General features: G+C 40.5%; 1 protein-coding gene across 2 annotated transcripts in view; it reads left to right on the forward strand.

Annotated features, from left to right (window-relative positions):
- Positions 1–738: 738 nt before the first annotated feature.
- The window catches only part of SEPT14 (septin 14), a 34719-nt gene continuing 23356 nt past the window's right edge, over positions 739–12101 (forward strand). The window contains exons 1-2 of one of the 2 annotated variants that reach the window (XM_027527779.1): positions 739–1048; positions 5228–5296. In XM_027527779.1, the coding sequence (XP_027383580.1) occupies positions 1001–1048; positions 5228–5296 (117 nt within the window). In that variant the 5' untranslated portion in view covers positions 739–1000. Of the gene's footprint in view, positions 1049–3496; positions 4029–5227; positions 5297–12101 lie in introns of those variants that run through there. The other variant, XM_027527780.1, reaches the window with a different exon arrangement.

The raw sequence follows: 12101 nt of genomic DNA on the forward strand, positions 1-12101 counted from the left end.
GGAAATCAGTCCTGAATATTCATTGGAAGGACTGATGCTGAAGCTGAAACTCCAATACTTTGGCCACCTCATTCGAAGAGCTGACTTATTTGAAAAGACCCTGATGCTGGGAAAGAGTGAGGGCAGGAGGAGAAGGGGACAACAGAGAATAAGATAGTTGGATGGCATCACCGACTCAATGGACATGGGTTTGGGTGAACTCTGGGAGTTGGTGATGGACAGGGAGGCCTGGCGTGCTGCAGTTCACGGGGTCACAAAAAGTCGGACACGACTGAGCGACTGAACTGAACTGAAATGTAGCCTTAAAATATGATCCAGCAATTCCATTTTGGGATACATAACGAAAAGAATTGACAGCAGGATCTCAAAAGAGATATTTGCATCTCCATGTTTGTTGCAGTATTTTCACAATAGCCAAGAAGTGAAAGAAATCCAGTATTCATTCACAGATGAATGAATAAGCAAAACGTGGTGTTTATATGTGTACTGTGGAATATCATTCAACCTTAAAAAGGGAGAAAATTCTGAAACATACTACAACATGGATTAGCCTTGAAGACATTATTCAAAGTGAGATAATTCAGTCACAAAAGGACAAATACTGTTTGATTCCACTTATAAGCGATACCTAGAGGACGGAAGAGCCTGGTGGGCTGCAGTCCATGGGGTCCCTAAGAGTCGGATATGACTGAGCGACTTCACTTTCACTTTTCACTGTCATGCATTGGAGAAGGAAATGGCAACCCACTCCAGTGTTCTTGCCTGGAGAATCCCAGGGACGGGGGAGCCTCGTGGGCTGCTGTCTATGGGGTCGCACAGAGTCGGACACGACTGAAGTGACTTAGCAGCAGCAGCAGCAGAGTAGTTAAACACAGACACTGACAGAAATTACAGTTGTAGCCAGGGGCAGGAAGTGGGATGAAGATGGCTGGTTACTGTTTAATGAGTACAGACTATCAATTTGAGAATATGAAAAGAGTTCTGGAGATGGAGGAAGCTGATGGTTGCACAGAAATGTGAATTACTGAATGCCTCTGCACTTAAAATGGTAAATTTTATATTATGTATTTTTAATACCATAAGATGAGAAAAAAGACAGCTGGATCCTTATATCTGTTTCTACATTGAATCTTCTGAAATATGTTGTTTTGGTTGATGTTTCTAAAGAAAATCTGGCTTCATATAGATACTTAGTTGGAAAAAAGAATCCTTTAATAAGTCTTCTCACATAATTGTGACTATTTTTCTTTGATACTCTACCAAAGGCCATTCCCTTCTCCAGGGGATCATTTCAACCCAGGGATCAAACCCAGGTCTGATTAATCGCAGGCAGATTCTTTACGGTCTGAGCCACCAAAATCTATTTGTCTGTCTTATTCCCCCAATGGATCTTGAACTCATGTATGACTTTGTAATGTCACACATTGGCCATTTGGAAAATAACTATTTACTGAGTTACCTAACTCAGTAGATCCTAGCTGGGTATGATTTTATCCTCCAGGAAATATTTGGCAATGTTTAGAGATTCGGTTGTCAAACTTTGGGGCTGCTACTGACATCTACTGGATAGAAGCTAGAGATACCGTGAAACATTTTACAGTGCACAGCAAAGGATTATAGAGCTCCAAAAGTCTACAGTGCTGAGATTGGAAAACCTTAGTTTATTTAGGGCTGACATATTTCACTATAAAATATAAAAATGTATATTTGTTAATGTCATCACTAATCTTTTTGAGAAAATTTGTTAAGTATTTGGAAGCTGTCAAGATGGTAGATACAAGTTCTCCGAAAACTTAAAGCTCAAATTTTACCATTTACAACATGTATTTTCAGTTCATTTCCTTCGTGTTACAAAGAACACTTCATTCATTTTCAAGAACCTGTCTTAGAAATAACCAAGCCTAAAAAACTAGTGTTTGTCAGTTGTTTTTACAGTTGAAATTGACATTCCATAAAATAAGGAGTTACTATTTCTCATAGCCACATAACTTGTTTTACTCAAGAGTGCTATCATACATGGTATAAATATTTTATGGATACTCACTCCCTTGATTGAGCTTCCCTAGTGGCTCAGTCATTAAAGAATCTCCCTGCAATGCATGAGACCAGAGCTCGGTCCCTGGGTCAGGAAGATCCCCTGGAGAAGGAAATGGCAACCCACTCGAGTATTATTGCCTGGAAAATCCCATGGACAAAGGAGCCAGGTGGATTACAGTCCAAGGGGTAGCAAGAGTTGGACATAACTGAGTGACTAAACCATCACCACTACTACCTTGATTAAAGTAAAGTAAAAAAATCTAAAGCAGATTTATCTACCACTGCTTTAGAACTGTCAATACAAATGCTAACCCAGTGGAAAAAGCAAATTAACCTTAGTATTATTAGAAAAAAGTTGACCTTATGGGCTCCCTGAAAAAGAGTCAGGGATCCTCAGGGGCCCAGGGACTATACCTTGTAAACTTCTGCTCTAGATTTATGTGAGAGAAGTAAACCCCGGCTTGTTTAAGGTACCGTTAATTAGGTTTTAAAAAACAAGTTAACGTGTACTTCTAGTTTTCAAATTTTCTACTTCAGACTTGCCAAAGAGTCGGCAGTAACACAGAGATACTCTTATTTTTAAAAAATCCTCTCTTTTTTCCAGAGTTATTGAGATATAATTGAAAATTATAAAACTTTAAATATAGATAAAATTGAAAATATAGATAGAAATTGTATATATTTAAGGTGTATAATGTGGTGTTTTGATATATACACACACAATGTGAAATGATAACCACAATGAAGCTAAAATATCCATCACCTCACGTAGTTACCATTTTGTGTGTGTGTGTGTGTCTTGGGGGGAGAAGAACACTTAAGATCTATTCTTTGAGCAAATTTCAAGTATACAATACAGTATTATTAATTACACTCACCATGCTTTACATTAGATCTCTAGAATTTTTTCCTTCCTTTTTTTGCCATTTCCTTCTCCCGGGGATCTTCCTGACCCAGGGATTGAACCCGGGTCTCATGCATTCCAGATGGTATCCCACATTGCAGATGGATTCTTTACTGACTGAAACATGAGAATCTTAAATTTATACTGCTGCTGCTGCTGCTAAGTTGCTTCAGTCGTGTCCGACTCTGTGCGACCCCATAGACAGCAGCCCACCAGGCTTCCCCGTCCCTGGGATTCTCCAGGCAAGAACACTGGAGTGGGTTGCCATTTCCTTCTCCAATGCATGAAAGTGAAAAGTGAAAGTGAAGTCGCTCGGTCATGTCCGACTCTTAGCGACCCCATGGACTGCAGCCTACCAGGCTCCTCCATCCATAGGATTTTCCAGGCAAGAGTACTGGAGTAGGGTGCCATTATATATACTAGACTAGAGTAAACCATGGGCTTCCCCAGTGGCTCAGTGGTAAAGAATCAGCCTGCAATGCAGAAGCTACAGGAGATGCAGGTCTGATCCCTGGGTCAGGAAGATCCCCTGGAGAAGGGCATGGCAACCCATGCCAATATTCTTGCCTGGAGAATCCCATGGACAGAGGAGCCTGGCGGGCTACAGTCCATAGGTTTGCAGAGTTTTACACGACTGAGAATACATGCACAGAGTAAATCAAATCACAGAACACAATACTATCTGTAATAGAAACCACTATTTACCATTAGGAGGAAAAAGGAGGTAAATTTATGTATTAAAGTGGAATAACCCTCAGGATATGTCAAGTGAAAAGACCATGGTACAGAATCATTCTTTAATTCTGTTTGCTTTTCTCTTTGCTATACCCATATATAATATTTCCTTTTAAAACATGCCTCATAGTCTCAGTATCTTCATGCTGTGCTCAAAAGTAGGGTAGCATGTCCTTCTCAGGCAATGGTGCTTAGAAATCAGCACAGTGTGCTCTCCTGTACCTCTCCTCCCTCATTCCAAATTGTTGCAAAGACAGAGAATATTAAGTCCACAAGTGGGGACAGTGGAAAGAACACCAGCTTCGGAATCAGTTCAGACCTGTGTCTGTGACAGAGCTGAAATCTTGAGCAAGTAAGTCCCTTAATTTTTCTGATTCTGAATTTTCTCTTTTGGCATATGGCGATGAAAATATGTATATCTCATATTTACTCTGGGGATTAAAATAAAAGCGCATAAGCACGCAGCACAATGCTAGGTGCATAATAAGTGCTTCATAAATGAGAGCTATCATTAATTTAGTTCCCTGTCTATGGGAGTCATTTAGATTTTTAGAAGCTCTGCTTTCCCAGTTTTCCTTCAATAAGTACACTCTTAACACCTCAGCCTCTGCTGATAAGATACTATGGAAAGTTAAGTAATTGTGAGCATCTTTCTGATTCTTTTAGCACTTTTTAAGAGCAATGGGAGGGTGGGTGAGATAGGGATATAGGCTTCAGAGACACAACGTAGTATGTATAAGTTGCTCAGTCATGTCCGAGTCTTTGTGACCCCATGAACTATACAGTCCATGGAATTCTCTAGGCCAGAATATTGGAGTGGGTAGCCTTTCCCTTCTCCAGGGGATCTTCCCAACACAGTATGTATAAAATAAATGAGCAACAAGGATATATTGTACAGCACAGGGAAATATAGCCATTATTTTGCAATAAGTTTAAATGTAGTAGAGTCTATAAAAATATCGAATCACTATTGTACACTTGAAATTATATAATATTGTAAATTAACTATGGGCTTCCCTGATAGTTCAGATGGTAAAGAATCTGAACTAGGAGACCCAGGTTCAATCTCTGAGTTGGGAAGATCCCCTGGAGAAGAGAATGGCTACCCACTCCTGTATTCTTGCCTGGAGAATCCCATGGGCCAAGGAGGCTGGCGGGTTTACAGTCCATGGTAACTACACTGAAAAAAAAAAAGGGGGGGAGAAAGAAAAGCAAAATTTCCTATTTCTGGTTCTCATGACCAGAGAGTCATTTAAAGAAGAGTGAACTGTGTCCTTTTGATTTCAAAATGGAGTTTACCTTTCTTTAGATGCTTTTTGTGTGTTTATGATTAAATATATTACTGTATGTTATGTTGAATGTTATATATAATATTCTTTATTATATAGAAGCCTAACTAGAAAAATACCCATAATTTAAAACAGGTCAATAGTATGGACTGAAAGCCAAAATCTGGGATAATGTCTATATTGGATTCTCTTATTGATGTAAATTATATTGTAGGAATGTAGTCTTTTCATCTTTTTAAGGTTTTTGCTCCTTTGTTTTCAGCTCCTTCAGTCTGACATGGCAGAAAAACCAATGTGTCCCTCCACACAAATACCCGATGATGAAGATACAGTTGAGTATATCTTTCAGAGAGAACTGTTCGTTGTGTACTTCAACAAGATTGTGTTTTTTCAAAATATTGATTCAGTAAACTGATATAGACCTAGCTGATAAAGGCTTATCTTTATTATTTTGGGGCATGAATTCGCTTTTATGCTGATTGGACTTAATCATTCCTCTGTCAATGGACATTCAGGTTGCTTCCATGTCCTGGCTGCTATAAATAGAGCAATGAACACTGGGGTGCATATATCCTTTCAGATCATATTTTTCTCTGGATATAGGCCCAGGAGTGGGATTGCCAGGTCATATGGTGTTCTATTTTTAGTTTTTAAGGAGTCTCCATACGGTTCTCCATAGTAGCCATACTGATGTACATTCCCACCAGCAGTGTTGGAAGGTTCCCTTCTTTCCACACCCTCTCCAGCATTTATCGTTTGTGGATTTTTTGATGATAGTCATTCTGGCTGGCATGAGGTGATATCTCATTGTATTTTTGATTTGCATTTCTCTAATAATTAGCGCTGTTGAACATCTTTTCGTGTGCCTCTTGGCCATCTGTATGTCTTCCTTGGAGAAATGTCTTTTTAGATCTGCCTGTTTTTGGATTGGGTTGTTTGTTTTGATTCTGTTAAACATCACAAACTCTTTGTAAATTTTGGAGACTAATCCATTGTCAGTCACATCATTTGCAAATATTTTCTCCCAATCTGCGAGTTGTCTTTTTGTTTTGTTGTTTCCTTTGCTTTGCAAAAGTCCTTGAGTTTAGGTAGGTCCCATTTATTCTTGCTTTTATTTCCATTGTTCTGGGAGAGCAATCAAAAAAGATATTGCTGTGATTTATGTCAGAGAATGTTCTGCCTATGTTTTCCTCTAGGAGTTTTACAGTGTCCAGTCTCACATTTAAAGTCTTTAACCCATTTTGAGCTTACTTTTGTGTATGGTGTTAAAGAATGATAAAAATTCATTTTTTTACATGTAGCTGTCCAGTTTTCCCAGCACATTTATTGAAGACACTGTCTTTCCTACATTGTGTAGTCTTGCCTCTTTTGTCATAGATTGTGAAGCTGTGAAAGTCGCTGAACTGTGTCCGACTCTTTGCAACCCAGGAATTCTCCAGGCCAGAATACTGAAGTGGGTAGTCTTTCCCTTCTCCAGGGGATCTCCCCTACCCAAGGATTTAATCCAGGTCTCCCACGTTGCAGGAGGATTCCTTATCAGCTGAGCCACAAGGAAAGCCCAAGAATATTGGAGTGGGTAGCCTATCCCTTCTCCAGAGGATCTTCCCAACCCAGGAACCAAACCACAGTCTCCTGCACTGCAGGTGGATTCTTAACCAACTGAGCTGTCAGGGAAGCCTTGTCCCAGATTAATTGACCATTAATCTATGACCAGGTGCATGGGTTTATTTCTGGGTTCTGATTGGAGTTAAATATCAATGATGGTTTAAATAATTGTTGTATATCTCTTGCATCTGCAGACATTTTAATGTATTTATTTTATTTATTTATTTGGCTGCACTGGGTCTTAGCTGCAGCATGCAGGATCTTTAGTTGCAGCATGTGGGATCTAGTTCCCCAACCAGGGATTAAATCCAGACCCCCTGCATTGGGAGCATGTATTCTTAGCCACCAGACACTCAGGGAAGTCTTGCAGACATTTTTAGTAGTGCAAAAGACTATTCCAGTTTTTTTGGGGGGGAGGGATCTTTTTTAAAATTTATTTTTAATTGGAGGTTAATTGCTTTACAATGTGTTGGTTTCTGCTGTACGACAGCATGAATCAGCCATAAGTATACACATATCCCCTTCCTCAAGACTATTCTAATTTAACTCCAACAAATAAAAAATGAAAACTCCAGAGCCTCCTAGTAGGTGCGAACAACAGTACTACTTTGATGCATATGCTTGTGAAACTTTCAGTTCAGTTCAGTCGCTCAGTCGTGTCCAACTCTTTGCGACCCCATGAATCGCAGCATGCCAGGCCTCGCTGTCCATCACCAACTCCCGGAGTTCACTCAAACTCACGTCCATCGAGTCAGTGATGCCATCCAGCCATCTCATCCTCTGTCATCCCCTTCTCCTCCTGCCCCCAATCCCTCCCAGCATCAGGGTCTTTTCAAATGAGTCAACTCTTCACATGAGGTGGCCAAAGTATTGGAGTTTCAGCTTTAGTATCAGTCCTTCCAATGAACACCTAGGACTGATCTCCTTTAGAATGGACTGGTTGGGTCTCCTTGCAGTCCAAGGGACTCTCAAGTCTTCTCCAACACCACAGTTCAAAAGCATCAATTCTTCAGTGCTCAGCTTTCTTCACAGTCCAACTCTCACATCCATACATGACTACTGGAAAAACCATAGCTTGACTAGACAGACCTTTGTTGGCAAAGTAATGTCTCTGCTTTTGAATATGCTATCTAGGTTGGACATAACTTTCCTTCCAAGGAGTAAGTGTCTTTTAATTTCATGGCTGCAGTCACCATCTGCAGTGATTTTGGAGCCCCCAAAAATAAAGTCTGACACTGTTTCCACTGTTTCCCCATCTATTTCCCATGAAGTGATGGGACTGGATGCCATGATCTTAGTTTCCTGAATGTTGAGCTTTAAGCCAACTTTTTCACTTTCCACTTTCACTTTCATCAAGAGGCTTTTGAGTTCCTCTTCACTTTCTGCCATAAGGGTGGTGTCATCTGCATATCTGAGGTTATTGATATTTCTCCCAGCAATCTTGATTCCAGCTTGTGCTTCTTCCAGCCCAGCATTTCTCATGATGTACTCTGCATATAAGTTAAATAAGCAGGGTGACAAGATACAGCCTTGACGTACTCCTTTTCCTATTTGGAACCAGTTAGGTACTGATAATAAATAATTTTTAAATGAAGTTATTTTAGAAAATGGCAGGGTGGCTGCTTTTTAATTACTGAGTGGGAAATTGAACCAAGTTCAATTTTAAGGTGAGCCTCTCTACTAGGGAAAACACAGTACCTCACATAAAATTTTGCACTAAAAGAGTAGCATGTCTGAATGAGTGAAAACTGGCTTTTAGAACTGTCTTTGGCAGGAGGAGAAGGGGATGAGAGAGGATGAGATGGTTGGATGGCATCACCGACTCAATGGACATGGGTTTGGGTGGATTCTGGGAATTGGTGATGGACAGGGAGGCCTGGCGTGCTGGGGTTCATGGGGTCGCAAAGAGTCAGACACAACTGAGTGACTGAACTGAACTTGGTCAAAACATCTAATAGATCCATGAGTACTGAGCTATGTTAAGTAGCAGTTGCTTATGTCTTAATTATGGTTCTCTTGATGTTTTCCTCCAAACATGCATGTTTTTCCTAGATCTTAGTTTAAATCAAACTATCATATTTTTTTATGCTGTCGTCATCTTGGATTGAGATATGGTGCACAGTGCTTCTCCATATGGTGTACCAGACTGGGGTGTTGGGTGCAGTGGTCTGAACCAGGAACTCTAATCCTCTGCATCTGGCCCCCTTAGGCAAGCAAAACTAGACTAAGCACAAAAGAAGAGGTTATATCTTGTTTGATTACCTAGATTCCATCTCACTTTTCCTGGGGACCCTAGTGGGCTCTGCTGGTGTCAAAACTACTGTCAGAGTCCTACCTCAGTGACTAAACCACTGGCTTATGCCCATTCCATTTTATCTTTGGCCTCTCTAATGCATTAAATCATGGTGAGTGCTCCTTTGTTTACATGTCATTAAAACGATAACATTTTAGAATAGGCAGATCCCCAAAGTCCATTAGTCAAACTTTAATCTGATTTATAAATGTTTGCTACAAACACTTCAACAAGTAACCTTTCAACCTTTTTTTGAATCCCTTACAATTGGCAACTTAGTTTATTCTCCCTTTTGAAATTAAAAATACCATTCTCACATTATTAAAAGAAAAATTCAAACAGTAGGAAAGAGAAAATTCTCTTCTCAATCTAGTTTTTTACAGGCAATAACTAGTCTAATCTTCGGACAACTTTTTATGTCAGCACGTACAGATCAATCTTATTCTTTTTAATAGCTCTATTCTTGTACTGTTGTAAATACTTTTATTCAATAACCAGTCCCCTGTTGGTAGCTATAAGCTAATTTCTGGTTTTATTTTTGTTTTCTGTTATTCTATACAATATTGCTTTGAATATGCTTCTACATACCTTTTTATGTACATGATGAAATATTTTCCTAGAAATGAAATTGTTGGGTCAGATAGTATATGCCACTTAAATTGATAGTAATTATCAAAACGCTCTATAAAGTTGATGCTTTTGAACGGTGGTGTTGGAGAAGACTCTTGAGAGTCCCTTGGACTGCAAGGAGACCCAACCAGTCCATTCTGAAGGAGATCAGCCCTGGGATTTCTTTGGAAGGGATGATGCTAAAGCTGAAACTCCAGTACTTTGGCCACCTCATGCGAAGAGTTGACTCATTGGAAAAGACTGATGCTGGGAGGAATTGGAGGCAGGAGGAGAAGGGGACGACAGAGGATGAGATGGCTGGATGGCATCACTGACTCGATGGACGTGAGTCTGAGTGAACTCCTAGAGTTGGTGATGGACAGGAAGGCCTGGCGTGCTGCGATTTATGGGGTTGCAAAGAGTTGGAAACAACTGAGCGACTGAACTGAACTGAACTGAATGCCACAAAATAATGTAATCCTTTTTCCATAGGACAGTCTTCATGTGTTTTCAGATCTGTCCCTCTAAAATGCTTCTTTTGCTCACCTTCAAATATTCAGTTTATTACATAGTTTTTTAGAAATTGAGGTATCATTGACATATAATATTGGATTAGTTTTGAGTGTGCAACATAATGATTTGATGCTGTATATGTTATATATGTTAGTCGCTCAGTCGTGTCTGTCTCTTTGTCACCCCATGGACTGTAGCCCACTAGGCTCCGGGATTCTCCAGGCAAGAATACTAGAGTGGATTGCCATTCCCTTCTCCAAAGGATCTTTCTGACCCAGGGATCAAACCCAGATCTCCTTCATTGCAGGCAGATTCTTAACCCTTTGAACTACAGGGAAATCCTTATTGCAAGACAACCACCTAGGTTAGTTAGCATCCATTACCACATGCTGTTCCATCTATTCTCTTCTCACGTAATGTTTTAAATTCCGTTATTCGCCTAGTCAGTCTCCTTTGGATTCCTATCTTCATCTCTCCCTCTCTCCTCTCTTTTCCCTTTTCTTCCTCTCATTCTCCGTTCCTCTTTTCCTTCTCTCTTCTCTCCCGTGTCCTTCCAGGCTATTTACAATGAGCACCAACAATGTACCAGAAACTGTGCAAAATATGAGATGATGTACAGTGTTCTAGTGTCCTTCTTGGAGTAGAAGATGAATTTCCAAGGAAAGTTCCCACAGAGATAAGTTCACGGCCCATCCTTTATCTGGATACACTGACCACCCTAGGGTTTTTTTCTCTACAGTTATATTACAATGTTAAATTTTTACGTTTATAATCATCTGAGTTTCTTGCTTCTTTTTCCTCCTTATGCTTTTATCAAGCTTCACTTGCCATTAAGCCATGAATTGTAAATGCAACATGATGTGTTTAATTCTTTCAGATTTTTCCATAGTTTTCTCATCTGTCACAATATTTTTTGAGAAGGCAATGGCACCCCACTCCAGTACTCTTGCCTGGAAAATCCCATGGACGGAGGAGCCTGGTAGGCTGCAGTCCATGGGGTCGCTGAGGGTCCGACACGACTGAGCAACTTCACTTTCTCTTTTCGCTTTCATGGATTGGAGAAGGAAATGGCAACCCACTCCAGTGTTCTTGCCTGGAGAATCCCAGGGACGGGGGAGCCTGATGGGCTGCCATCTATGGGGTCGCACAGAGTCGGACACGACTGAAGCGACTTAGCAGCAGCAGCAGCACAATATTTTTATAGTTAACATTATATTGATTCTTTTTTCTGTCTTCCTCTCCGGTCATTCTTCATCGTCTTTTTAGGCTTCTCTTTTTACCTTCTGAGAGTGGGCATTTTCCCATGTCTCATTCTTGTTCTTTTTTATCTTTCTTCAAGCCTCCACTGTGCTCAAATATATATAATCACCTTCAGGATATTTCTATACTTTCTTTAGAATTAAAATTTCCAGGGGTCCCGGTGGCTTGAGGGAGGCAGAGATGGGGGTCCCCGGGGCTTGATGGGGGGAAGGTGGGGGTCCCCGGGGCTCGAAAAAAAAAAAAAAAAAGAATTAAAATTTCCAAATTCAAACTTATCTTGTTCTCACACAAAAATGTACTAACTTCGTTTTCTGATTTTCCTATTACTGGTCATAGTATCTATACCTGATTAGTGGTCAAGTTCTTTTGATTTTTTTTCCCCCAGAAAGCCTCCTCATTCTCTATATTTTTCATTCACACTAGTAATTTTATTACCATTCATTTTAGAAAATTGTATTTACTTCTGGATGCATTGCTGTCTTCACTGCTACACGTGGGCTGTCTCTAGCTGCGGGGAGCTGGGGCTGCGCTCTAAATTGTGGTGCATGGGCTTCTCATTGTGGTGGTTTCTCTTGTTGTGGAGCACGGCTCTAGGCACAAGGGCTTCGGTAGTTGCAGCACACAGGCTCAGTAGTTTAAAAGCATAAAGAGGAAGAAATAGTTTAAAAGCGTAAAGAGAAAGAAGCAAGTGGCATACGGGCTTAGTTGCCCCGAGGCATGTGGGGTATTCCTTGACCAGGGATCGATCCTGTGTCCCCTGCATTGGTAGGTGGATTCTTAATCTCTAGACCACAAGGGAAGCCCTACCACTCACTTTTATAAGGGAAGGTCTTCCCAACTCATGGCTCTAGTTTCC

Source organism: Bos indicus x Bos taurus, chromosome 25, assembly GCF_003369695.1.
Source record: "Bos indicus x Bos taurus breed Angus x Brahman F1 hybrid chromosome 25, Bos_hybrid_MaternalHap_v2.0, whole genome shotgun sequence".
Classification (NCBI taxonomy): domain Eukaryota; kingdom Metazoa; phylum Chordata; class Mammalia; order Artiodactyla; family Bovidae; genus Bos; species Bos indicus x Bos taurus.